Source organism: Maylandia zebra, linkage group LG5 (assembly GCF_041146795.1).
Source record: "Maylandia zebra isolate NMK-2024a linkage group LG5, Mzebra_GT3a, whole genome shotgun sequence".
NCBI classification, from domain to species: Eukaryota; Metazoa; Chordata; class Actinopteri; order Cichliformes; family Cichlidae; genus Maylandia; species Maylandia zebra.
The window spans coordinates 9,413,323-9,440,509 of NC_135171.1; the positions used below are offsets into that span (position 1 = coordinate 9,413,323).

Below are 27,187 nucleotides of genomic sequence, written 5' to 3' on the forward strand. Positions count from 1 at the left end.
CATCTTTTTTGTAATTCAATGATATTTCATGTATTTAAAAATAACAGGAAATTTCTGGAAAAAAAAATATAACAAAGTTCTGGTGAATTACAGATTTTGTTTACAGTGTAGAAAGCCTGCTAAAACATGTCTGGTAAAACACTATGCACAGTAATATGTGTGTTAATGCAGTTTGAAACCTGCTAATGCGCTCTAGTGTAATAGCAAATTTCTCCAAGAGAAGGACAGAAAGCTTCCTGCCTCTGTGAACTACATAATAAACGTGTATTTGTTTTGAGTTTTTATATTTTTATATATAATTATTATAAACTGTTTGGTGCTGAATATGTAAATATATTTGATTCATTTTGTGACTCTGACTCATTATCGATTACTTAGATTAAATATGTCAGAAAGGGAGGTAAGGCTTGCTAACACAGTGGTATAAAAACTATTGTAGATCAGTGAATTTATTAACTGCTAATTAGTGAAAAACTGAGGTTTGTCTCTGTCTTTCTGTCCATATTCACACATCTTAGTTTACCATTGTGACCGTTCTTAAAGTTGTGGATAGAAGTGGGGGGCTGGCCTTATGCCATGTGTATTGTGGCTGTGAAAGTTATTCCTATGAGTTGATTTATTTGGCGTGAGAGGTGGAGATGTTATTAGAATGGATGTGTGCTTTAGCTCAAACCTAAACCCCCCAAACTTGACTCTTTTTTTTTTAAAACACTAACTTTCTATGATCAGTATTTAGAGATGAACCACACACACCTCAATAACACTCTTATTTTAATGAAACAGAGCAGAAATAAAGTGATCTCAGTAATCTACATACAGGAAGTTACTTTTTTTAAATCACAGATATTATTGAATCTGTAACAATAAAAGTGAAATGCCTGTCCAAATGTTGCTATTAACAGGACTGTGTTCAATTATTTTGTAACTGTTACAATGTTCTGAACCCTTCTGAAGCTATGGCCATCATGTAGAGACTTCCAGGTTGCTTCACTCACTCAGGAGCTTCCTAAACAAAATGGACCACTGAATCATACCCTTGACATCAGTACAAACCTTCCTGATGAGTTTATGGGCTGAGCCACTGGTTTCAGGTCATAATGAAGAAAAGATTAGGTCGGCATCAACTGTTTATATACCTATCACAAAAGTTCACAAAATCAATGCATAGAAAATATATAATATATATTTTAAAAATCAAATGATGTCCAAACAGTCATCAGACAGAAGTAAAACTCATTCTCATTCTTTTTTGTTTTGTTTTTTTGTCGAATATCTGTTAGATTATCGTACTCTGACTGTAATTGTGTCTTCATGGAAGGACGCCAGAATGCAGAAAAGAATCCTGAGAGTTTTCAGGAGTGCAGTTCAGCTGAACTGAACATCTGTCCCAATCAGGATGTAGTCCTAGAAGGAACAGTTCACAGCTTTGAGTTAGAAAATCTGCTCATTCCTTAGAAATGTCAAGATTTCTTAATTAGATCTCATGTCATATACAAGAAGCAATACGCTCACATGCATGAAATCGATTTAAAAAAAACAACAACATATTATCAGTATCTCTGACCTTCAGCACATCAAGCTGGGTGTTCATAAGCTTCATCTTTCCAATTGTGGGCAGTGGGTATCCCTTAGCAAGTTGGACTGCAAAAATGAGATTGATAATTTTAGATCACAATTTCACAAATGTGGCAAAATGTCATAATGATATTATAGATGTATTACATAACATACTGACATCAATAAAATTAAAATACAATTTAAGAGAAAACAGTGGAATGTGTTAAAGTAAGGTCTCTGATGAACTTCATTCATTTAAACTGTTAGAAAATAGACTCCCACAGTGCAAATTAAAAACAGCAGACTCATTAGAAGTGGTAAAGAGATGCACAAGGAGATGACCCTGAAGGTGATTCAAAGGTATATATTTTTGGAACATTTTGTGATTTCCCCAATAAGAAAATGGGGTCGAATCTTAAAATAAATGGTAAAATATTCAGAAGACCAGTACAAGCTCTATTCACTAGCTGGGCCCACGTGCCCATTTTAGGTTTGACAGCGTTTTAGTAGTTAAAGGTGAATGGCTTAGACATGAATTGAGCTGCGGTTTGGGGAAGGCCTCGAAGGGGGCTGGTGGCGGACCTGGCAGATCCCCATGCACTAAACAGAAGTGAAGAAGTTAAAGAATTGAAAAGTGGAGGGAAGGTGAGGCACGTAAATGAGAACGAACATCTGTTAGAACTGGAGGAACTACATAGATGAGAACCCGGAGGAGCATATTTGGAGGCGTGGTCCCACTCCTGAAATTCCCGATATTTTATCTCCAATAAAAGCAGGAGTGAAGGTAGGTGGGTACAGTTCCTGTACTGTGGTGGAAGTACTCTGGATTCTTGTAAATTACTTGAATAACTTTATCTTTTATGTTTTAAATTCTTAACAACACCTGAGAGGTAAATAATGAACTTCTTCCGATTTCATAAACTTATTGACTTTATAAAATATGAGCTGGTAGCGTAAATTAAATCAACAGAAAGAAAGAAATGGAATGAGAATAGTCTCCATATAAGCAAGAGCTGGGGGTCTGTTTTACACAATACAATAGCTAAAAATGATAATCCTGCTGGTCCCTCGTGTTGTTTGTCTAATATTCCCTGGAACTTTGGAGCTGCTGTGAAAATACAAATGGAAATCTTCTTTGGAGATTTTGGTGAAAAAAAATAAAAATAAAAAAACTCTTTAGAGTTCAAAGTGAGGATGAACTCACCATTAACTGTGGGTATCACCACCAATTGGAAGACCCCTTGTAAGATGCTATTGAGGGCGCTGACCTGTAGGTTAGATGTAGGGTTAGTTTGAGTTGCTGATGGTTCAGACTGTTATTGTATAGAAACGCACTTCTTACCTGAAAGTCTCCCACATTACTTTTGTCCAGGGTCAGATCCATTCTGTGCAAATTAGACTAAATTAGAACGTGATGTTCATCTTAACAAAGACCTCTCGCCCCCATTTTTCTTTGCCAGTTAACTCACTTGTTGAGGGTGACAGCTGCAGCCAATTTCATTTCACTCACAAAAATACGGGCACTCACGCTGACCTCCTGTCAAGGCAATGGTGGTTCATTTCAGATAGTTTTCTAAAACCACAAAGACAATTTAAAAATCATATCAGCTGGGTAACTTACCAAGTTCAGGACAAAAAGAGGCGACAGAATAGAGTTGGGCTGGATGGCAAAGGCCGTCACTGTGGTGGTGGCCTGGACTGTTGCGTTGTTGGGCTCAAAGGTCAGTGTGGGGATTTTCTCCATCTTCACCAGTAGCTTTATCATCAGACCTGGGAACTGCTTAGCAATCTAGAAAAAAAGAATTTCATGTGAAAAACTGCCAAGAATGAGTCGCATAAAATGACTGGGATGTGTTGTCACCTCTGGGATAATGACTCCAAACGTTTTGGTGTTGAGTCGGATTGGAAAGCTTTTTGGTATCTGGCACGACAAAGTGAGAAAGGTTAGATCAGTTTGATGTCCTGAAAAGAAGGTATGAGACTCAGGAGGCAGCAGTTTACCATGTCGTCAGTGATGGACAGGCTGAGGACTCCAGCATTGTTGTAGACGAAGGCTGCAGAGTTGACAGTAAAGGCAGACATGCCGATGTACAACATGTTGTTGTTCTGGGGTGGCAGGTTAAAGGCCGCTGGTGAGAACGGAGGCTCCTGATGCTTCCCGATGTTGTAAAATTCCCCCTGAGAAAGAAGACCCAGAAAACAATGCTCCAGATTTTTTTTTTTTAAATAATAAAATGATATCTTTAGATTCCTGTAAAAATGTAGTGTTGCATAATTCTTTACCTTCAAGCTCAGATCTATCGAGGACTTTAAAACAGTCGGTGACGATACCATGGAATATTCAATCTCTGCATACTTGTCCACCTGGTCTAAGACTGCATAGAGACAGAAGCTCACTCATGTGTTCATCACCAGTGAAACAGCTGATTGACTAACTAAACAGGATACTTTACCATTGAGAGTTTTCAGCTGAGGGTTTAAATCAGATACTGCATCAGCCACCAGGGGGCAGATCTGCAACAGCAAGTAATGAAAAGAAGAACCTTATTTTCAGGAAGAAATCTGGAGACAGTGGTTTGTATCGAAGAAAGTCATCATTAAAGGCTCACAGCGGTATTTCAAAATTAAACATTTGGTGAATGTTTCAAACAAGAGCAGTTGTGGAAAAAATTAATCAATGCACATGAGCAACAGTGAAGCTTGGCACATCTGTAGATGTACCTTTTATATTATATATTCATTCTACTTCAGAGTAAAAGATAATGTGAGACACTGCACTAGCAGACACTTCTGGTCAGTTGCATGAGCTGGATTTCTGCTGCATGTAGCCGATTTGCTCTCACCTGTTTCTGGAGTGCATTGCGCAGAGCCTTATCAATAAATGTTGTGAAGAGATTGTACAGCCAGCTAACAAAATACAAACAAAAACAGTAACAGCAGGATTTAGAGAAATTCTGCCATTTGTCAAGAAAATGAAGTAAAATAGTAAAATCCTTCTCCCTCACAGCTGGGTTTCTCACCTCGCTCCACCATGAAACTTGACCTTTGCACTTCCAACAGTGGCTGAGCAGCTGTCACTGCTGACCACTGGTCGGCCTGTCTCGTCACTCTTGATGGAGATGGTTGTAGCGATACTGAGACCGTTCACATTCAAGTCAAAGGACCCGCTGTGCTTTCTGGTAAAAGAGAAAAAATATCTTTTTAAGCAGATAAATTACTTCTCTAAAGAAGAGATGTTACCTCACTCACATTATTCGCAGGTACTTGACCCTCCAGTTTCCATTCAGACTGATGAAGGCATCACCTATAGACAGTGTGACTCCAGTCCCTGGCACCAGGTCCACTGAAGACTTTGGTAAGCCCACATTAACTATGTGGATACTGGAGGAATTAATGTGTTTTTGTTAAAGAAGGAAAAGGACAAAATAACAGTTTGCTACAGAATCTAAACACATGTAAAAGAAAAAAATCTGGTGGCTTACTTTGACAAACTATACTGAACCTTTCCAATCAGAAACACCTTCTCTGTCCCAGAAAAGTCTGGAATTTTGATTGATCCGAGTTTCTGCTGGATGACAGCCATGCCCAGTTGCCTACCTAAGAAAAACCAAAGAAAAAAAGAATCTGATGAACAAATCCTGGAGAAATCAGTGCTTTTCTAAAAATGAAGCATTTTTACACAAGACTTACCATATTCAATGCCCTTTTCTGTCAGCCTGACCTTTACTCCAGGATTGGTGCTTAAGGTTGTGGGGATGAGAGCCACCAGAACCAGCCAACAGCACAGGAACATCTCAGCAGCTGGAAAAGAAGGACAAGAACATCAGCAAAATTCCTGTTTATGTAAGAGCAACAGAAGACAGCAGTACTGTGAAGAAAGATTGGAAAGAAAGAAATTAAAGAAGATGTACAAATACAACATTACTGAAATACTATGCAGTGGAGGAGAAGTATAAAGCGGTTTATTTCATGCTTCATTGAAAGAGCTAACAGTCATTGCTTCACATGAAACCACATGTCCCCTGAGAGGTCAGCAGGGTGAGCTTGAGCTATATCAAACTAGGCTGATTGTCAGGGCATAAAGATGGTCCACCATCTTTACCAGCACTGCGTGTTTCAAGCTAGATGTGCATACAGCTTTAAACCAGAGCAGTTACATGCTTTTTGTCTACAGCGTGTCATTCTCCCCACTAAACCAAAATAAAGCTGACCGTTTCTAACTCATACTTCACTCTTGCTGCTGACTTTGCTTGAACTTTAGTACACTGCATGTGTGGATGGCAGATCTGGACTCTGTGCAAGTCTAAAATATGATAATGTGATGTAAAGTGTGACTGTCTGAAGAATGTGGGTTGTTTTTGTTGTTTTATTGAAGATCATTTGGTTTTTACAGCCCACACTAGAAACCAAAACAGTTCTTTATACCCAGTGAAAAAAAAGCATCCTCAATGTTGTCAGTTTGGCTCAAGAATGTTTCATGTTTCATCTGAATCCAGATCTCAGTGTTTTCAACACTCAGAGATGGTGCACTCAATACAAACCACATCTGTCTTAACCTGAGTTGCAACACTAGTTTGCTCAACTGATAACAAGTCTTTACAAGTCAAACCTTATAACAACAACCAAAGCACACAGAGAGACTAAATATAACTTATTTTGCAGTAGAGTAGCCACGTACCCTTTCAGATTTCACACACACACACACACACACACACACACACACACAGGGTTAAAATACTAAAAGAATCAATATCTGTGGTGCCTACTGATACAGAAAAAAATCAAAACAAAAAACCCCAAAACAATCGACAGCCGCAGCAGTCAGTCTATCGACTTACACCAGTTTAAAACAAATTAAAGCACACTGATGTGTCGGGTCCTTTGCCCGCGGCCAGAAATCCACCTGGCAAAGCAGCAGCTCAGTACTCTGTGAATAAAAGGCAGGAGATCACTTAGCTGGACAGTAAAACACAGGAATATTCCTCAACTGAATTGGTTTTGTTACCTGTCCACAAGTTCGTGTCACACCCTAATAAATGATGGTCAGTGGCGATGAAGTCCACTATACCGTTCTCACGGGAGCAATGTTTCCCACCTATGAGGGTGCAAATAACTGTAAACCTCTGCCAACAGCCAGAGCTCAAGTGGTACATTTTTGTGTAACCTACCGTTCTAACAGAAGTTTAGGGGAGGACCCGTATCAGACTTTCATAGACAGAAGTTAAGAAACACCAACTTGCCCAACTTGGACCAAGCAGTCGCAGCTTCAGGTTTGCAGAGGAATACCCAATTGCCCACACCTGCGCTTATGAAAGGAGCAAAGACCAGCTCCGCCCACCAGGGGCGGTTCCCAGACTCAGGTCTCACCTGTCACATACTGTAAAGCTTGGTATTATTTGAAGAACTTTATGTCCTTGAAAGTTTGTCCTCTTGTTTTGCAGGTATGTCTGTGTTTTAGTTCCTTGTATGAATTTACAGTAAGTACTACACAAGAACCAGGCACAACTCAACTTCCCACTTCCTCATCTCAGTTTTTCAAAGAATTATTGAATGTGTTCAGCTGCCAGGCCGGCGTTTTAAAGAGACAAAGGCTGCTTTCCACTCCATCCTTGTGGACTCAGTATCAGTTATCAGTCCCTTGAGTGAATTTCAAGCATTCAAATGGACTCAAAGATGAACTTGGTGGATTTTGGTCTCTTTATTAAAGTCACTGGGATCTCACACAACACAATTTTGGCTATAACTAAAGTATTAATGTGCTTATTGTGACTGCCATAACCTTTTAACTGGTGTAGCCCTGGCTATATAAGTAGCTCATTATTTAAATTTGTTCATTAATATTGATAGTTAATTGCAAATGTTTAATGTGTTCAAGAATGTATACAAATGCCTGCAAAGTATGTGATGTGTGTCAGTTAAATGCACAACCTTCTTATTTGTATTTTGAGGTTTATGTCATTATTTTTGATATGGTATTGATATGTACTACAGCTCCAGTGAACCCTGAAGTAGTCTCAGGTAGAGGGGTGGGAGTAAGTGGGGAGCCGCGTGCACTCTGCAGGAAGCGAGAGAGACGAGAGCTGAACAGTGTCGAGTGAACGCAGAGTTCATAGAAGGGCGACCGATGTATTTTCGGGTTGACGGATAGTTAACTGGAGTCGAGAACTGTTGTACCCTACTGTGAGGTAATTGTGAATTTTGTCTGACACTTGTACCCAATGTTATTGTGTAAAACGGGCTAACTGCTAACCGCGATTAGCCGCTAGCACAACCGCTAACATAGCCGCTAGCGTAGCCTAGCATATTCGCTCTTGTTCTGCTCTGTTTTTATTTATTAAGCTAATGCTAAGATTGAATGTTATCGCATGTGAACTGGCATTTAGCGGGGTTGTGTGATTCAGTAGGAGGAGACGGACGTCTTGCTGGCGTGTCAGAGAGGTCCCTTCTGCTGGTGTGCTGAAGTTATGTGTTCACGTGGGAGCACGTGGAAAGGACGACTGTGAGTGCTGCTGCCGCGGCCTGCTGGTAGCCGTGACCCAGTTTCCCCGCTATCCCCTTGAACTGCCTGGAGGTGTGAGTACTGTTGTTGCACGTTCTTTTTATTTTTACTGCTTGGCAACAAGTGAAGCGACCATATTGTTTTAGGTCCCAACGCACCCGAGCCACGACTCAGGCCTGCAACGAGGGGTTTGCTAGCAGAAAGACTGTATCACTTGGGGTGTTTGTGTTGGTGAGAGTGCATGTGGGCCCACAATATTATTTGATTATTTTGTTTCTGTTGAGGTAGATACCTTACCATTGTTTAACAAACTTTATTGATTTTACTTATTTTCTTTTGTGTTGTTAATTAAGCATTCACTAAAGTGGAGTTAACTTTATAATTAACCTGCTTGTGTGTGATTTATTTCCATATAGTGTAGATTTATTGCACATTTAATACCATAAGCATTAAAAAGGGAGTATCAATAGGAAAGTAACAACAGGAACCCAGGGCCCCTCTCAATAGAACGTGGGACGGGTGTTACACAATTATGGAGGCACCGCTGGGATACTCCCGTGCTTAACTTTTCTAGTTTGTTCTTTAAAGGAGTATTTTGTTTACAGATTTGCACAGCTTAGCACACCAGCATTAGGGTTTGTATGATGACTACTCGAAAAGAGTCTCAAATTGCACCTGAGCTTAGTAGCTGGTGCAGTAAAGCAGGTATAGACCCAAACCGGGCTTTTGTACTGCATGATGTTCCTTCTGATTTTGACTTATCAGACATTGAAGAGACAGCTCAGTCAGTGAAAGCTTTTGGAAGAGTAAAAGTGAGAGATAGACTAAGAGACGCCCAGACAGGCAATAACCTTGTGCTGTGTGAATGCCGTCAAGATATTCAGCCAGACCGCATACCACCACATGTACAGCCATTGAACGGAGGTCCTGTCTGGAAGATTTCCCTCCTCACTGAATCTGTGAGGTCAGCTGATGACTTCTCAGCCAAGCTTAAGAAACTAATGGTAGAAGAAGGCAAAACAATTTATGATGTTAGTGCCTTGCTGTCTACTGAAACCCCGCAGGAAAACTCCCCTGAATCCATCCTTCGGGCAGTCGGAGACCTGTTAGCGAAAACTATGCGACCTACCAGTGAGAATACTGCATCTCGACGTCTGCGGATATTCTCTGGCCACTCTCCCACTCCAGCAGGTGAAGAGAGCCTTGATAGCTGGGTTGAGCAGGCTCGCCTGATGATTGAAGAGTGTGACTGCTCCGAGAGAGAGAAGCGAAGGAGAGTAGTTGAGAGCCTAAAGGGACCGGCGTTGGAGATCATCCAAGCTGTATGGCGAGATAACCCTGATGCTAGCCCGGAGAGCTATGTAGAGGCTCTAGAAAGTGCATTTGGATCCCTGGAGTCAGGTGAAGACTTGTACCTCGCCTTCAGGAGCCTGGGTCAACAGCGAGGAGAAAAGCTGTCAGACTTCCTGAGAAGATTGGAACGCTCTCTGACCAAAGTAGTGCAGAGAGGGGGTCTCCCTAGCCATCGAGTCGACCGTGCACGTATTGACCAGCTTATACGGGGTGCAACTCAGTCAGAGATAATGTTACTGCAGCTAAGACTCAGAGAAAGAAAGGAAGAGCCACCCGCTTTCCTGAAGCTGCTCAGTGAGATTCGAGAAGAAGAAGACCATGCAAGAGTGAGGCATGAGTCAAACACCACAGTTAGACAAGTGAAAGTTGGCGAAGAGACAAAAGCCAAATCGACAGAGGTTCAAGAGCTCAAAGCCGAGATCAAAGAGTTACGCTCTGAGCTTAAAGAGTTAACAAGCAAGCGCTCAGATGCTGAGCTAATGTTGAAACAAACCAAGAAAGTTGCTGAGGCTGGGGCGGAGAATGAAGTCCAACAGTTAAAGCAGCAAGTTCAACAGTTACAACACCAGCTGACTGTTATGGCAGTGTCACAGGGTTCAACCCAAACTGACTCAACAAAGAGAGATGGGAGAGCCAGACGAAGCAAGGTAAACAGACCATATGCTGCAAAAGATTCAGAAAGTTACTTCTGTTACCGGTGTGGGGAGAATGGCCATATTGCCACCCGCTGCATGGCTCCTGAAAACACTGCCAAAGTGTTATGGGAAAATGTTTTTATGCTTTGCTTCATAATAATAGTGTTCATAGCAACAGCAACAGTTAAAGAATGCATTCCTGAATGGCCTCCTCCCAAAAGTGAGGGCCCACGTAGAAAAACACTGGGTCACACAAAATACAGGAAGTCTGCCAGACATGCTGCAATACGCTGAACATGCAGTAAGAGTGCAAAAGCAAAAAGAAAAAGGTGGCGTTTTCACTGTAGACCCAGCCACCGGTTTTGTTGCTTTTTCGGGAGGATACAGGCCACACAATAGAAATAAACACCACAAACAGCATTACCATAAACCAGATAAGAGGCGCAGAAATAATAAATGTTACAACTGCAGAAAAGAAGGTCACTTCGCTCGAGACTGCAAAAAAGACAACAGCGATAGTGAAAACGAACACCATCGTCAGTTATGACTAGGCCCAGGAGAGTCGGACGAAGCTGAAGTTTATAACATAGAGCAGCTCCTTTTAGGTTCCGAATTTAAGCCAGAAGTGACATTACATGTAAATGGTCAACCCATGATCGTGCTCTGTGACACCGGAGCATGCAAAACAGTGTTAATGCAAAAGCCACCAAATCTGAAGTTCTCCAACGACAGTCTGTTAGTCAAAACCGCATCAGGTCACATGAGCACAAAAAATCTGACAGAGCCTGTGTTTCTCCTTCATCAAGACAGCGGCCGCAGCTGTAAAAATAAATGCATATATGACCCATCCTGTCCAGTTAATCTCCTGGGAAGAGATGCTTTGGAAAGGTTAAAAATAGGAGTACTACCAGGACCAGAAGGCATGTATGCAAAGTTAATGCTGGCCGAACAGCACGTCCCTGCTGAGTCACAGATTAATGTATACAAGGGACTCGGTGAGCCTGTCGCAGAACAAAAGAAATGGCTAAAGTGTGGAGCACAACTACAAAATGACTTAATGACCTGTAATGGCAAACCAATACTGCCAAAATCTCTACACAAGACAGCAGCATTAGTGACACATGGTTTGACACATGTGTCGAAGGGGGGAATGTTGGATATCCTCTCTAAATACTTCTATACTCAAAATTTCGAAAATTCAGCGAAAGAATTCATCAGAACATGTATGATCTGCCAAAGACACAATGCACAGGGGAATCTTAGGCCGAAAAGAGGCCATTTCCCCACACCACCAAATCCATTCCACACAATCCACATGGACTTCATTGAACTAAACGAATGTCAGTCATCCAAGTATGCTTTAGTCATTATAGATGTGTTTTCAAAATGGCCAGAAATATACCCAGTAAAAACGGCAGATGCCATCTCAGTAGCAAAATGTTTATGCAATCATTTTATTCCTACATATGGCATTCCCAGCCTAATAAGGTCAGATAATGGAACACATTTTGTTAATGACATAATCAGCAAAGTTTCTGAAGCTTTAGGATTTAGCATCAAGCACCACTGCGCATATCATCCACAAAGTGCCGGATTAGTGGAAAGAACTAATGGCACGATAAAGCAAAGACTGAGGAAATGCATGGAAGAAACAGGAAGACCATGGCCTGAATGCATAGGTCTAGTGAAAATGTGGATGAGGTTAACTCAAGGCGCACAGAAACTCACACCTTTTGAAATTGTTCATGGTAGACCATTTCCACTACCAATAACAAGTGAGCCCATTAACAAGTCCATTCGAGAAACCACTCTAGCGGAGTGGATGACCAAACTGTTTGAAAACAAAGAAATTGTGCTTAACAATCAACTGCCAAATGATGTTTCTCCAGTGTCTTGCAGGTTGAAACCAGGTGATTGGATCCTGATAAAAGTACTCCAAAGGAAAAGTTGGAGTTCGCCAAGGTGGGAGGGCCCGTACCAGGTCCTACTGACCACACCAACTGCCTGTAAGATTGCAGAAAGACCCTCTTGGATCCACCAAAGCCACTGCAAAAAAGTGAGTGACCCAACGGACCCATAGACGCCAGTCCCCCTACTTTCCGAGTGACCCGTCGGTGAAGGAAGGGCTGATTGGGTATAACCCACCTTTCACTTCTCGCCGACCGTCTACTCACCGGAAAATTAGGTGTACTTGGTCGACATGAAGACGCTAATCCTCTTAATTACCAGTTTGGCACTCCTGGCCTGCCTGCTAACACTGTGGCAGTGGAGAAGGGACCATCCAAACAGAAAGAAACGATGGTCATATGTCTCCGTGACCTGGACAAAGACCACAACCACCCCTGGATGAATAACGTATGGTACAGATATGTCTATGATCGAGTCCATGCAGAAGACAACTACACAGACTGTTATGTATGTTCACATATGCCAACAACAGCAATCCATGCCACCATATACGGGAAGCCTCCAACAAAGTCAGAAGCTTTGTGCATATATGACAAAGCCATCACTGGGAACTGCTCTCTCCCCGGCCAACCTGTAATGGTTATAGGTGGCTCAATCAAGGACCAAAGCATGGAAACCTGCCAGAATGGAACACGATACATAGTCCCACAACAACTGAAGTACTACATATACAACTTCACCAACTGCACCCATTACTACCCGAACTTCAACTACACATGTAATGAGAGATATTGGGTGCACCTGAACGTCAACCACAGGACGATGAAATCATTCTCAGTCTCCCTTCCACCAGATGTACAACACCCAGTATGTTTCAATTTCACAGGAGAAACTGGTCCGGGAGGTGCAAGGACGAACCTGAAGAAGCTGGGAAAAAATAGGAACTGCTCCATCATCCTGACAGCACCAGACTGGCATGGCAATGGCTCATCAAAAGGCACCTATTGGGTACAGGGTGCAGCCTGGGCGTGTGGCCCAAAAACCTACTTCATGCTGCCACCAAATAGTACCGGACTTTGTGCCCCAGTTCTGGTGTCAGACCACACATTCAAAATTAACCCTGGATCAACTTCATCAACTACATGACACAGGCGAGATGCAAGCGAGATGCAAGCGAGACGCAAGCGACGTACGACCCCACGACTCAATATGGGGCAGCGACGTCCCACAGGAGTTCAAGTTATGGAACACAGGACAGAAATTCCTGCATTCCCTGTTTCCATGGATTAGAACCGGCAAAAACATGCTGAGGATTGAGACTTTGGACTACAGATTCGGACTATTTCTGAACAGCTCAACAAAAATCAACAAGGCACAAAACGTGGAAATTGACGCAATATGAATTGTGGTCATGCAACACAGAGTTGCCCTGGACATGATACTCGCAGTGAGAGGAGGGCTCTGTGTCCTATTCAACACCACCTGCTGCACCTACATACCAGACAACGTGCACTCTCAGAACATGACGGATGCTTTGAACACTTTCAAAAGGCCCAGTTTGAGGACTACATGCCTAGCTCTGAAGACTGGCTAACATGGCTACTGAGTGGCAGCTGGAAGACTCAATTAATAAAAGGACTGGTTATCATAGGAGTATTGCTTTTGTTACTGTGTATGTTCTCCACCTGTATCCTGCCGTGTATAAGATCAATGATCTTAAAAATGGTAACCACATCAATAACTGCATATGTTGGAATCCCTCAAGAAGACTATGAAAGTAATGTTTAAAATGGCTAACGCATTAAAGTTCACATACACCATGATGTTACGATCGAAAATGTTTTCAACAAGTGGTCGCTAGCTGATGACAAGATGTATTGTGACAAGTATAAAATATTAACAACAGGAGGGAATGTTATGGGAAAATGTTTTTATGCTTTGCTTCATAATAATAGTGTTCATATTTTACACTGTGAGAAAAGAACAGAATGTACTAACTTCACCAATGTCCTTGCAGAGAGCTTGCGGTCCAGCTTGATAAACAGTAAACTGTAAGCCACATGATAAGACCACAAGAGATTAACACACAAAGCTGAGTTTTGCAGAAGTCGACTCACAACATGCACACCCACTGCACCCACACATGAACATGAAAAAACAGGAACTGTTATGCTTGTTTTACCCTTCTACTTTGCTCATATAAATAAAGGAAACGCCTGCGACTTGGGGTGAGTCTCATTTGGGCCTCACCCGTGCACGTTTGAAAGACAAATCTAAGGTCTCCGTGTTTTATTGCTCCAAGTACTTGTTTAACGAATTGTTTCCTCCAACACAAAGTAATCCAGAGGCTACTCGGAGCCCTTCGTAGGAGCAAAGAGGGAAAAGGAGCTACAGGTGGCGCTTCTGAGCCCACACAGGTCGGTTCCATTAGGAAAAGTTCCGTGCACACATCCTCACAGTGTGGACTCCCAGAAGGATTGGTTGGCCCATCCATGATGACCGATGTGACCATAGAAGGACAACCATGTAGAGCTCTCCTTGACAGCGGCTCTCGAGTCACCATTATATTCGAGAGCTGGTATTCCCGTTTCATCCCCAATGTGCCCATTCTTCCTTTAAAAGATCTCGCCATATGGGGACTGAGTGATTCCAACTACCCATACAAGGGATATGTGGCAGTTGAGGTGGGTTTCCCCCCCCAACTCGAAGGAAGCTGTAGAGACAGTCACTGTCTTGGCCTTGGTGTGTCCAGATCCAAAGAGCCCAGACCCGGTTCCTGTCATCATTGGCACTAACTCGCAGAAACTGCATTCTCTGCTGAGAGATTGTGAAGAGGTAGGAGGGAAAGATGAGGTTCACTCACTGAGGATAAATAAATACCCTCTCCTCAGAACAACCCTCATCACATATTACCCAACAAACAGGCGTGGTGGGTCATGTGAAGTGGCAAGGCCCCGGGCCAATCACTATCCCTCTTTGTGCAGTACAGTATGCAGTTTGCAAGGTGGAACAACAGCAGCCATTAGACAAAAGTATTCTAATGGTGGAGGTGGGCGAATCTACAAACCTCCCAGCTGGAGTGTTGGTTCCACCTGTGGTACTACCATCTTCTGAGATGGACACTAACAGTTTCACACTTCTGCTAAGAAATGAGTCCCAAAGAGAGACTATTGTCCCCACCGGTACAGTGCTAGCTCAGGTGTACTTGGTGGACACTGTCACTGAGTTAACAAAGACCTCCGCCCAAGAAAGGTCTATTGACCCTGAACTGTTTGACTTTGGAGGAGATTCTCCTATCCCTGAAGAGTGGAAAGCCAGGTTAGCAGCAAAGTTATCAAAAAGAGCAGATGTTTATTCCCTGGAGGAGTGGGACGTTGGCTTAGCCAAAGGTGTCACTCACCACATAAGGCTGAGAGACCCTCGACCATTCAGGGAGAGATCCCGCAGAATCGCACCCGCTGATATTGAAGATGTCCGACGCCATCTACAAGAACTGCTGGCAGCCGGCATAATCAAAGAGTCACGCAGTCCGTATGCTTCCCCGATTGTCATAGTCAGGAAGAAGAATGGCAAGGTGCGGGTGTGTATTGATTACCGTCTACTGAACTCCAGAACCATCCCAGACCAGTACACTATGCCACGCATAGATGATGCGCTGGATTGTCCGACAGGAAGCAAGTGGTTTTCTGTACTGGACCTGAGAAGTGGATATTACCAAGTGGAGATGTCTGAGGCTGATAAAGAGAAAACAGCTTTTATCTGTCCTCTTGGGTTTTTCCAGTTTGAGAGGATGCCTCAAGGCATCACTGGCGCACCCGCAACCTTTCAAAGGTTAATGGAGAGAGCTGTTGGAGACATGAACCTGATTCAAGTCCTTGTGTATCTGGATGACCTTATTGTGTTTGGCAGGACACTGGAGGAGCATGAGGAACGGTTACTTAAAGTCCTGGACCGGCTGGAGGAATGTGGTCTCAAAGTCTCCATTGACAAGTGCCAATTTTGCCAACCCCAGGTGAAGTTCTTGGGACACATTGTCTCTGCCTCTGGAGTTGCCACTGATCCTGAGAAAGTGAGTGCGGTGACCCACTGGAAGAAACCCACTGATCTGAAATCCCTAAGATCTTTTCTCGGATTTTGTGGATACTACCGGCGGTTCATCAAGAACTACTCCGCCATAGTCCGCCCTTTGACAGAACTGACCAAGGGATATCCTCCTGCACAGGGTAGCAAAAAGGGTGTCACTAAAGGAAAGCAAAATAGCTACTTTCGAGTTGCCGAGCCTTTGGTGATCAGTGGACCCCAGCTTGTGATGACGCCTTTCATAGCATTGTTTACAAGCTCACACATGCTCCAGTCTTTGCATTTGCTGATCCAGCCAAACCATACATCCTACATGTTGATGCAAGTTTGGACGGGCTAGGAGCAGTCCTGAACCAAGAGTACCCAGAAGAGAAGGACTCCGCCCGGTAGCCTTTGCCAGCCGCAAGTTGAGTCATGCAGAGCGGAACTACCCAGTTCACCAACTGGAGTTCCATGACTACCTTTATAGGGCTAAGTTCACAGTGAGAATTGATAATAACCCACTCACCTAAGTCCTGACCACTGCCAGGTTGAACGCGACAGGTCATCGGTGGCTAGCAGCACTCTCCACCTATGATTTCAGCATTCAATATAAGCCCGGCCGTGAAAATATGGATGCTGACTCACTGTCCAGGAGTCCGCAAGAGACAACAGATGGATGGGTGGATATCCCACCTTCTGGGGTAAAAGCTTTGTGTCGTCGGATCACTACAGATGGTTTTCAAGAACACACCACCAGATTTGTCGACCAGCTGGGTGCTTCGCCAGACGCCATTCCAGCTTTATATGCAAATTTCACTCAGATAGAAGTGGGCCCGCTGGAACAGCTAAGCCTGAAAGAACTGTCAGAAGCCCAAGACTCTGATCCAGTTATAGGTGTGGTGAAACCTCAGGTTGAGAGAAACCAAAGGGTTTCAGCTTCCACGCATGCAAACCCAGATGTTGTGTTGCTGATGCGAGAAAGATCCAAGTTAAAGGTTAAGCGTGGCCTTCTGTACAGAGTCACCACAAGACCCTCTGGTCGAGAAGTGAGTCAGATCGTCTTGCCTGCTAAGTATCGGCCAATGGTACTAAAATCAGTGCATGATGATGCTGGTCACCTGGGCACCGAACGAACTACAGAGCTCATTAAAGACCGGTTTTACTGGCCCAGAGTGGCATCTGAAGTTGCAACATACATACAGAACTGTGGAAGGTGTGTAGCTAGGAAGTCCATCCCACAGAAAGCTGCCCCTTTACAGCACATTACCAGTAATGGCCCTCTAGACCTGGTCTGCATAGACTTTCTTTCTATTGAGCCAGACTCTAAAGGCATAGCTAATGTGCTGGTTGTCACTGATCATTACACCAGGTATGCTCAAGCATTTCCCACAAAAGATCAGAAAGCACTGACTGTTGCCAAAGTCCTTTTTGAAAAGTTCTTTGTGCATCATGGATTGCCTGCTCGCATTCACTCAGACCAGGGTAGAGATTTTGAGAGCAAGCTCATTAAGAAAGAAGGCCACAAAAAACAAAATGTCCAGCAAAAGCACAGGAGCAGTTCACAAGCCCTCAGGGGGCCGACCCGGAGGTTGACGGTCCAGAAATCCACAGTTCACTTGATCAGGGGGCCGGCCCGGCGGCCGACGGCACAGGAGTTCATGGTCAAACAGTTCCGGGGGCCGTCCGTGCGGACGGCAATGGCGTAGAACCAGGGCCGACCTCGACGGCGGTGACGCCCAGCTGGCGGCCTGGAGAGCGGCCGGCGATTCCGAGGGGCAGAACGCGGTTTGGGCGGCGGCAACACAGCCGCAGGACCAGGCGAAGCTGAAGCTGAAGCAGAGGCCGGACCAGGCGAAGCTGAAGCAGAGGCCGGACCAGGCGTAGCAGAAGAGGAGGCCGGACCAGGCGTAGCAGAAGAGGAGGCCGGACCAGGCGTAGCAGAAGCAGAGGCCGGACCAGGCGAGGCACAGACCGGACCAGGCGAAGCAGGAGCTGAGGCTGAAGCTGGACCAGGCGAAGCTGAAGCAGAGGCCGGACCAGGCGAAGCTGAAGCAGAGGCCGGACCAGGCGAAGCTGAAGCAGAGGCCGGACCAGGCGAAGCAGAAGCAGAAGCTGAAGCTGGACCAGGCGAAGCAGAAGCTGAGGCCGGACCAGGCATAGCACAGGCAGGAGCCGGACCAGGCAACGGCGTGGGCGGAGACACGGAGGCCGCAGCTAGCGTGGATGAAGACACGGCTGCTGCAAACGTGGATGAGGATGCTGGTGGAGCAGCTGGTGACTGAACGGGCCCCTCGGACCCTCCAGCGGAGACAGGAAGCTGAACGGGCCCCTCGGGCCCTCCAGCTGACGTGGCGTGAGGCTGGACGGGATCCTCGGGCCCTCCAGCTGACGTGGCATGAGGCTGGACGGGCTCCTCGGGCCCTCCAGCTGACGAGGCATGAGGCTGGACGGGCTCCTCGGGCCCTCCAGCTGACGAGGCATGAGGCTGGTGCGGTTCTCCTGAACCCCCAGCTGACGTGGCGTGAGGCTGGACGGGCTCCTCGGGCCCTCCAGCTGAAGCAGCGGCAGGACCAGTAGGTGCAGAGACCACTGGCTGAACAGAAGGCTGAGTGGGTGATGGAACAAATGACTGAGCTGAACAATGGGGAGCTGGCTGAGCTGCACAGTGGGCTAAGGGCTGAGTTAACGGAAGCACAGGAAAGTGTACTACGGACTGGGCTGCTAACAGCGCTAATGACTGAGCTAAAGACTGAAAGGCCTGCAGTAGTGATGGTGGTGTTGGTTGCGGACTGAATTCTCCTGAGCCTTCAGTAGAAACAGGAACGGGTGCAGGCACCTGCTGGACACTAGCCACTCCCACCCGAGGAGTAGGTACGGGTGCGGAGACGGGCTGTATCCTGGCTGACCTCACCCTGGGGACCAGCATGGGTGCAGGGGTGGACTGGTTCACAGCCCCCCTCACCCGGAAGCTGGGACAGGCACCGGCAACGGCTGGGCAACTGCCCTTCCCACCCGAGGAGCTGATACGGGTGCAGAAATGGACAGAGCCTCAGCTGGCCTGGAAACCAGAGCAGGGACCAACTGGGCCTCAGCCTCCCCCACCCGAGAAACTGTTACGGGTGCAGGGGTACGCTGGGCCCGAGCTGCCCTGGCAGCAGAAACACGAACAGGCAAAGGAGCAGGCTCAGAAAAACCAGTCTTAGAATTGGCAGGCTCAGGGTCAACATGTACTTGGTCGACAAAAACAGACCTAGCAAAAATGAATCCGCCATCCCCCCCACCATGTTTCACAGTCTTGGTATTAACAGTCTTTGAAGTCCTTGGGTTAACGGTCTTAGAGTGAGCTGACTTGGGGATGACTGAACCAGACTTAACAAAACCTGAACTGACAGAACCTGAACTGAGTGTTGTAGACCTGGTAGAAGTGTTCACAGTTTTTCCTTTAACCGCATGTGCAGACTTAGGCGAGCGGGTATTGTATTTGATCTCACCCTGTTCAGAGGGAGCAAGGCAAAATAACTTTTCCCAATCCATGTCATCATCCATAAGGGAAGTTCCCCACGGATCAGAGGTGAGGCTGTTACTTTTACTGTCAGACGGAACGTGAGAATAGGAGTCATTGTCACTCACCACCGTGAGTTGCTCAGCGATGTCCAGTTTATGGCGGCGGGCGCGCCGCTTCCTGCGAACAGAGGAAGCTGGCAGAGCGAGCGACTGGTCAGGTCGTACTGTCACGGTCTGGCTGAGGCAGACTGTATGTGTTGCAGAAGAGGACTCAAACGCAGACCAAAACGTGATGTGGATTAACCAAACAAACCGTTTATTTAGGCTAGAAACGAGGGTACAAACAATAGGGCATAGGTGAACACAAAACACTAACCTAAACTGGGTGAACTAAAACTAAACATGAAAAAACCTTAAGCATAGTGAACTGACAGAGATACCTGGAGATGAGACATGGATGAGCAGACGACCTGACAAGGAATGACTGAAAGCACGCGGACTAAATACACACAGGAGGATAATGAGGAAAGTGGGAACACATGGGGAAACAGCTGACACACATGAACATAACAACGTGACAAGGGGAGCGTAACATTAACAACATTGAACCTAGGGACACAGGAACCCTTCAAAATAAAACAGGAAATCTAATGAAACGCAGACCTGACAACATAACACACATAGATAAGAAACACACGAAGCGAAGGGAGACTTCACAGGGTATGACAATACAAGGGGGGAACTGATAAACAGATGCACATAGGAAACATAATAAGCTAGAACATACACTAACAGCATCAAAAGAACTGAAACTCAAAACACTGGGTCATAAGACCCAGGACCGTGACACCTAATTGGATTGCACCACATGCTTCATTGCCTGGGGGGTGTTTCATGTTTGTTTAATTGTTTTGGATTAGTTGGTTATATGGCAGCCATCTTGTTTCCCCCGTGTGTATCATTTGGTTTAGCTAAACCAGTATTTAAGTTCCCCTGTGTGTCATTTCAGGAGGTCAGTTTATCATATGTTTGTTTGAGGTTTTGTTAATTATTATCTTGAGTTTAGTCTATTGAGTTGACCTCTTTTATTGGTCTGCCTGTTTAAGTTTTGGCTTTGTTAAATATGTTTTCATATTTTTGGGTCAATAAAACCCCTTTTTTGAATTAAAACCACCTGTGTCCTTTATGCTTTACTGCTTGGTCCCTGACACAGCCTCAGGGCGACCCGCAGCCTGAACGTTTCAACCGTACTTTGCTGGCAATGTTGGGCACCCTTGATCCAGCTAAAAAGCCTAAGTGGAGCCAGCATATAAGCCAGCTAGTACATGCTTACAACACCACTAGAAATGATGCCACAGGATACTCGCCCTACTTCCTCATGTTTGGAAGAGAGGCGCGACTACCCATTGACCTGTGTTTTGGTGTGGGGTCAGATGAAGAAAATGACTTAAAGCACCACCAGTATGTGGCTAACATGAGAAAAGAACTTCAAAAAGCTTACCAGCTAGCTGCTGATGCAGCTTCCAGGAACAATGAACGAAACAAGAGACTGTATGATGCGAGAGTTCGGATTCAGACACTTGAGGAAGGTGATCGGGTGCTGGTTCGGAATCTGGACCTCACAGGAAAGCACAAACTAGAAGACAGATGGAACTCACTACCTTACATAGTGATTGCCAAGTTACCCAATCTCCCTGTGTATCGTGTAAAACCAGAGAGAGGAACTGGTATTGTGAGGACCGTGCATAGGGATCACCTGCTGCCGATTGGTTGCATGGTCAGGATGTCTGCTCCATCAGAAAAGACAGCGTGACCAGAGAGACCAAGGACCAGGGCACAGCAAGTAAGGTGTGAAGATGAAAGTCAGATACAAAATTTGGAGCATCTGAGTGAAGATGATTGGTCCTCAGAGTCTGAAGAACAGTGTGTCTACTATGAACCTCCTTTAGCCTTTCGTGACAGTGTTGAGCCTCGACATGAGGAAGTTGTGAGCCTTCCTGACCAGGTGGAAAGTGATCATCCCAGTGTTCATGAATTGTCCGAGGTGGAGGAACAGGGGGAAGAACTCCCAGTAGTAGTAGATCAGACGGAGGAAAGTTCACAGCAACACCAAGACTCGGTGGTGGCTGAAGAGCTGGAGGAGAGAGATGTTCCTACACCTAGTGTCTCAGTTGGGGGTGCTGACTCACCCTATGACCTCCAAACAAAAAGGAGAGTGAGACCTGTTTTGCGCCTCAGTTATGATGAACTTGGAAGGCCCACTGACAGACCTGGGACTATTAGTTACCGAGGTATGATAATTCAGATTTGCTACGACCCTGACTCCTAAATGTTAATGCACTAGCCAGTACTCTTTAGTGAGATTTTAACTGGCCTAATGAAAATAGGTCTGATGGGGACATTCAGACATTCAGAAGGGGGAGGGTGTAGCCCTGGCTATATAAGTAGCTCATTATTTAAATTTGTTCATTAATATTGATAGTTAATTGCAAATGTTTAATGTGTTCAAGAATGTATACAAATGCCTGCAAAGTATGTGATGTGTGTCAGTTAAATGCACAACCTTCTTATTTGTATTTTGAGGTTTATGTCATTATTTTTGATATGGTATTGATATGTACTACAGCTCCAGTGAACCCTGAAGTAGTCTCAGGTAGAGGGGTGGGAGTAAGTGGGGAGCCGTGTGCACTCTACCCGGTTGTTCAGTCTGACGTCACTAGCCATGTCTGGGTCTAAACTCCGCTGCAGGTCCATATATCCAACGATCACTATGGCATTACTGAGAGTTGGAAAAACAGTCTAAAGTCTTTCATCTTTAATAAAATGATCAGCGTTCTGCTCTACCAGGTGTAACAATTGAGTTTAACATCCAGGCATCCATGAAAATGGAATTTATGACATTTAACGGAGTTAGAAGTTAACAGGAAGTTAGCTCGCTAGCTTCTATCTAAATACAATATAGCATGTCCTGACTGCGGGGTTTTGGAAACAAATTAAAACGTACATCTCTGTTATCACTTCCAACATAAATGAAGACAGAAAACGAAACAGCAGTGACGTTTGTAGGGTTACTGAAGTTTGGCTAGCTGGTATATAATGATGTGCTACGTGACCGCTAGCGACACAGCTATGCTAGCATAATATGAACAAGCTAACTTTTTTTCCACTCGATAAAAGTTAACGTGAGTGTTTTCGGTGGTCAGGAACAAATGTAATCGCATGGCAGGATGCTGTAAAAGGACAAAACTTCAGCCAGGAGAACAACTGAGATAATCCATCCACAATACGAGGTTAGTCATTCATATACTGCTGCATGGGCTGGGCTGTAGTTACATCCTAAGGTTTTAAAAACTGAGCTTAAATAAATGATTAGCGGTAATAAAAGCCGAGGGAGGTCAGCAGTGATCACTGACTGTTTTAGGAGCTTTTTGAGATCAAATATAAGAAAATACAAAACATTAAACATGTTAACAACACAAAAGCCATATTGAACGCAGACTACTTTAGACCCGGAAGTAGGATTCGTCGCGTCATCACTGAACAACCGGACAGGAAGCGAGAGAGACGAGAGCTGAACAGTGTCGAGTGAACGCAGAGTTCATAGAAGGGCGACCGATGTATTTTCGGGTTGACGGATAGTTAACTGGAGTCGAGAACTGTTGTACCCTACTGTGAGGTAATTGTGAATTTTGTCTGACACTTGTACCCAATGTTATTGTGTAAAACGGGCTAACTGCTAACCGCGATTAGCCGCTAGCACAACCGCTAACATAGCCGCTAGCGTAGCCTAGCATATTCGCTAAGCTCTTGTTCTGCTCTGTTTTTATTTATTAAGCTAATGCTAATATTGAATGTTATCGCATGTGAACTGGCATTTAGCGGGGTTGTGTGATTCAGTAGGAGGAGACGGACGTCTTGCTGGCGTGTCAGAGAGGTCCCTTCTGCTGGTGTGCTGAAGTTATGTGTTCACGTGGGAGCACGTGGAAAGGACGACTGTGAGTGCTGCTGCTTCGGCCTGCTGGTAGCCGTGACCCAGTTTCCCCGCTATCCCCTTGAACTGCCTGGAGGTGTGAGTACTGTTGTTGCACGTGCTTTTTATTTTTACTGCTTGGCAACAAGTGAAGCGACCATATTGTTTTAGGTCCCAACGCACCCGAGCCACGACTCAGGCCTGCAACGAGGGGTTTGCTAGCAGAAAGACTGTAGCACTTGGGGTGTGTGTGTGTTGGTGAGAGTGCGTGTGGGCCCACAATATTATTTGATTATTTTGTTTCTGTTGAGGTAAATACCTTACCATTGTTTAACAAACTTTATTGATTTTACTTATTTTCTTTTGTGTTGTTAATTAAGCATTCACTAAAGTGGAGTTAACTTTATAATTGACCTGTTTGTGTGTGATTTATTTCCATATAGTGTAGATTTATTGCATATTTAATACCATAAGCATTAAAAAGGGAGTATCAATAGGAAAGTAACAACAGGAACCCAGGGCCCCTCTCAATAGAACGTGGGACGGGTGTTACACTGTTATTAAATGCTATCAAAAAATACTCTTCAAATTGCTGCTCTGAGTAGATAACCACATGTGTTTTTACTGTACTTTTACTGTAAATGCACATTTAGACTTTCTTAAAAAAAACAGAAGAAGAGACCAGGAAATGGTTCCTCAGTGAAAATCCAGTGTGACAACATCACAACCAAAACCAAGTTTACTATATCAGATTGCTTGGTCATGATGTGCATCAATATTTTCTTTGTGATTTAAAAACCACTGAAATTGCTTCCTGCTTTTTGAATTGCTGTTTATGTTTAAAATACAAAGTCATCACACATCAGCTGGTCAGTAACTGCGGTTATTGTCTGAAAACAGGAAGCCTTTCACTGAAAACTGACACAATTGTGTAAAACCTTTACAGTGGGAAGAAAACACTCTGCTTGGTGCTGATTGGTGGAGGTACAAAAAAGCAAGGTGGCATCCAGTCAGACCTGTTTTGGTCCACACAAACCAGCGGCTAGAATTAGACACGATGATTCGTACACTATTCGGTGTTTACTGCTGAGCATCAAAGCAACGTGGACATCGCTTACAATCTGAACAGTACTGAACTTTTACACAGTGAGAAATGTGAGGTAGCATGAAGAGGTAAAAAATGGCAGCGGGCCATGGGGCTAAAGTCTGAGAGAATCTAATTATTGTGCTGACAGGAGAAAAAGCATGTTGGGTGGATTATTAGTTTACAGCATTCCTCCTAAAGTGCCTACAACTGCAACACACGAAGTAAAGACGTAGAAGGAAATACAGTCACATGAAGAGCTTGTGACACACATTCTGAAGGAATTGTTGTCATTTTTCTTAAAGTTCACCACCTACAGCTGGATAGCAGACGGCCTCCCCTCCCTGAGCCTGATTCTGCAGGAGGTTTCTTCCTGTCAAAAGGGAGTTTTTCCTTCCCACTGTCACCAAAACACTTGCTCACAGGGGGTCACATGATTTTGGGGGTTTTCTCTGTATGCACTACTGTAAGTTCTAGCTTACAATATAAAGCGCCTAGAGGTGACTGTGATTTGTGATTTGGCCCTGTATGAACAAAACTGAATTGAATTGATTTTAAACTGCTGCTTGTAGACAAAAACATTTCTTTTATTCCAACCTGAAACTTTGTCATCAGCAAATACTTGGATGATTAGATAATGAATATGAATTTAATTCAGATCTAAATTGCTGGGCAAACTCTGTGTTAGACCCGTATTGTGTTTCTCGTGCAATGTTTTATGAAGACATCTGCATTTAAATGGAGTGGCTATAATTAGTGTGGCAACACTACAGCTTACAGAGGACCAGCTCCAACCTGAGGACCACCCCTATATATGGAACCAACATGGCTCATTTGCTTCTCTTTGATTCAATCAGCCACAGCAGAGATAATTGAGACTTGCAGTTGTTCTGTGTCTAGCAAGAGAGAAGAAGTAAGCAGCACTGTTCTGCCTTTTGTTTTCTGTAACTGTTTTCACGGACCAGGGAGGCAAGCCCATGTTTTCTGGTTTGTTATTTTCAGGCAGGTCATCTGATCTGGTATTGATGCACATTATATTTTTAAGCAGATAAATTACTTCTCTAAAGAAGAGATGTTACCTCACTCACATTATTCGCAGGTACTTGACCCTCCAGTTTCCATTCAGACTGATGAAGGCATCACCTATAGACATTCTGACTCCAGTCCCTGGCACCAGGTCCACTGAAGACTTTGGTATTCCCACCTTCAATACATGTATACTGGAAGAATTCGTGTTTTGTTTGTTTAAGCGGCAACAGGAAAAAAATACTTTGTAAGAGAATTTAGAGACATGTTGAACAAACTGGAGCCTTACTTTGACAAATTGTACTGGACTTTTCCAATCGGAGACACCCTCTGTTCCCCTGAAAAGTCTGGAACTTGGATAGAATTGAGTTTCTGCTGCATGTCAGCCATGCCCAGTTGCCTGCCTAACAAAATGTAAAGAAAAATAATTTACTGAGCAAACACTGGAGAAATCAGTCCTTTTTGAGCAAGAGGACAGCTTTTACACAAACCTTACCATATTTAAAGCCTTTTTCTGTCAACCTGACCTTTACTCCAGGATTGATGCTTAAGGTTGCGGGGATGAGAGCCCCCAGAACCAGCCAACAGCACAGGAACATCTTCAGATCTGAGCCATGAAGAATAAGAAGACCAAGGAATATTTATACAAGCACAAAAGCAGAAGAAGCTAAGCTTCTGCTTACGAAATCTATGGGGAAAAATCGGAGAGCAATAAAATCCAGCTTCTTCTTTTAGTGACAGTTTACAAGAACATGTACCAATTCAACAGTACTGACATACAGAGCTTAGTGGAGCAGCAATGCAAAGCAGTTTATTTCACCACTTCCTCGGGTTGCTTAGAGTGAAAGAGCTAACGGCCATTGCTCCACATGAGACTGCATAAGATTGAATGACAAATTACATAATGATGAAGTTTAGTTATACAATGACAACACAGTTATCACACACTTAGTTCATGTGTCTCAACATTTAATTTTGTTAACAAATAAACCACAACAGAAAACTACTAACGATTTGTAATCAGAGCTATACAAAAAAGCTCTAACATTAAGTCTTAGAAAAAGTTAAAGACATCTAGCTGTTAAATCGAGAGCACCCTAAATTTAGAGTCACACTGAACATCAAAAGTTATCCTGGTGCTATAGACACCTGAAGATGTTTTAGGTGTATTTGGCAGCAGGTACAGGTGTGACTGTGAACCTGAATGAAACGGTTGCCCATCTTCTAGGAAAGGTGCCCAAACACCATTGCTCTCTCCTAATCCATCCTATTTTTTTCTACTTTTGCTTTTTGGTAGTGTCATTGTTACTGCAAGACACAGCGCAAGAGTGTGACAGAGATACCAGGAGATATGCTGTTAAACAAGGAGAGCAGGACTAGTGATGGCTGCTTTGTGCAATGAGGAACAGAACAAACGCTGTCAGTCATGCAGCGGGACTTGCCCAGCACCATGTATCCATTGGAATTCCCCATAGAATACCAGAACTGGCTGGTTTGCTCTGACATCCTGTTTTCATCACACATCGGAGGCTCACACAATTTCTGTTAACAGGGAAAGACTTTCTGGCAAAACAGTGACGAGAAATTTG

The 27,187-nt window shown here is 44.2% G+C and overlaps 1 protein-coding gene across 4 annotated transcripts; it reads right to left on the reverse strand.

Annotated features, from left to right (window-relative positions):
• Positions 1-754: 754 nt before the first annotated feature.
• On the reverse strand, positions 755-26,185 carry LOC143412421 (bactericidal permeability-increasing protein-like). Of its 4 annotated transcripts, XR_013098578.1 has the most exons (19): positions 6,726-6,846; positions 6,563-6,652; positions 6,396-6,484; positions 5,248-5,358; positions 5,040-5,154; positions 4,807-4,938; positions 4,578-4,733; positions 4,401-4,464; positions 4,011-4,071; positions 3,841-3,932; positions 3,559-3,735; positions 3,419-3,478; positions 3,179-3,346; positions 3,027-3,094; positions 2,900-2,942; positions 2,762-2,825; positions 1,565-1,641; positions 1,291-1,404; positions 755-1,136 (listed from the first exon to the last, which is right to left on the reverse strand). XR_013098578.1 is itself a non-coding variant. In XM_076883700.1 (18 exons), the coding sequence occupies exons 4-18, from the start codon at positions 5,348-5,350 to the stop codon at positions 1,366-1,368; spliced, it is 1,419 nt and encodes a 472-aa protein (XP_076739815.1). In that variant the 5' UTR covers positions 5,351-5,358; positions 25,661-25,792; positions 25,888-26,002; positions 26,095-26,185; the 3' UTR covers positions 755-1,365. The 4 variants fall into 4 exon arrangements, 3 of the variants coding, with proteins under 3 accessions (XP_076739815.1, XP_076739813.1, XP_076739814.1); XM_076883700.1 differs by lacking the exons at positions 6,396-6,484; positions 6,563-6,652; positions 6,726-6,846 and adding exons at positions 25,661-25,792; positions 25,888-26,002; positions 26,095-26,185 and having other exon boundaries at positions 755-1,404; XM_076883698.1 differs by having other exon boundaries at positions 755-1,404.
• Between the last annotated feature and the right edge of the window lie 1,002 nt (positions 26,186-27,187).

What these genes read in the sequence shown, in the direction of transcription:
- LOC143412421 (XM_076883700.1), bottom strand. Translation starts at nt 5,350, where the DNA reads ATGTTCCTGTGCTGTTGGCTGGTTCTGGTGGCTCTCATCCCCACAACC. An exon ending in AAGTTTCATGGTGGAGCGAG is followed by an intron (nt 4,465 to 4,577) that starts GTGAGAAACCCA and finishes GTATTTTGTTAG; the next exon opens with CTGGCTGTACAATCTCTTCA. An exon ending in CTCTTTTTGTCCTGAACTTG is followed by an intron (nt 3,095 to 3,178) that starts GTAAGTTACCCA and finishes TTGCCTTGACAG; the next exon opens with GAGGTCAGCGTGAGTGCCCG.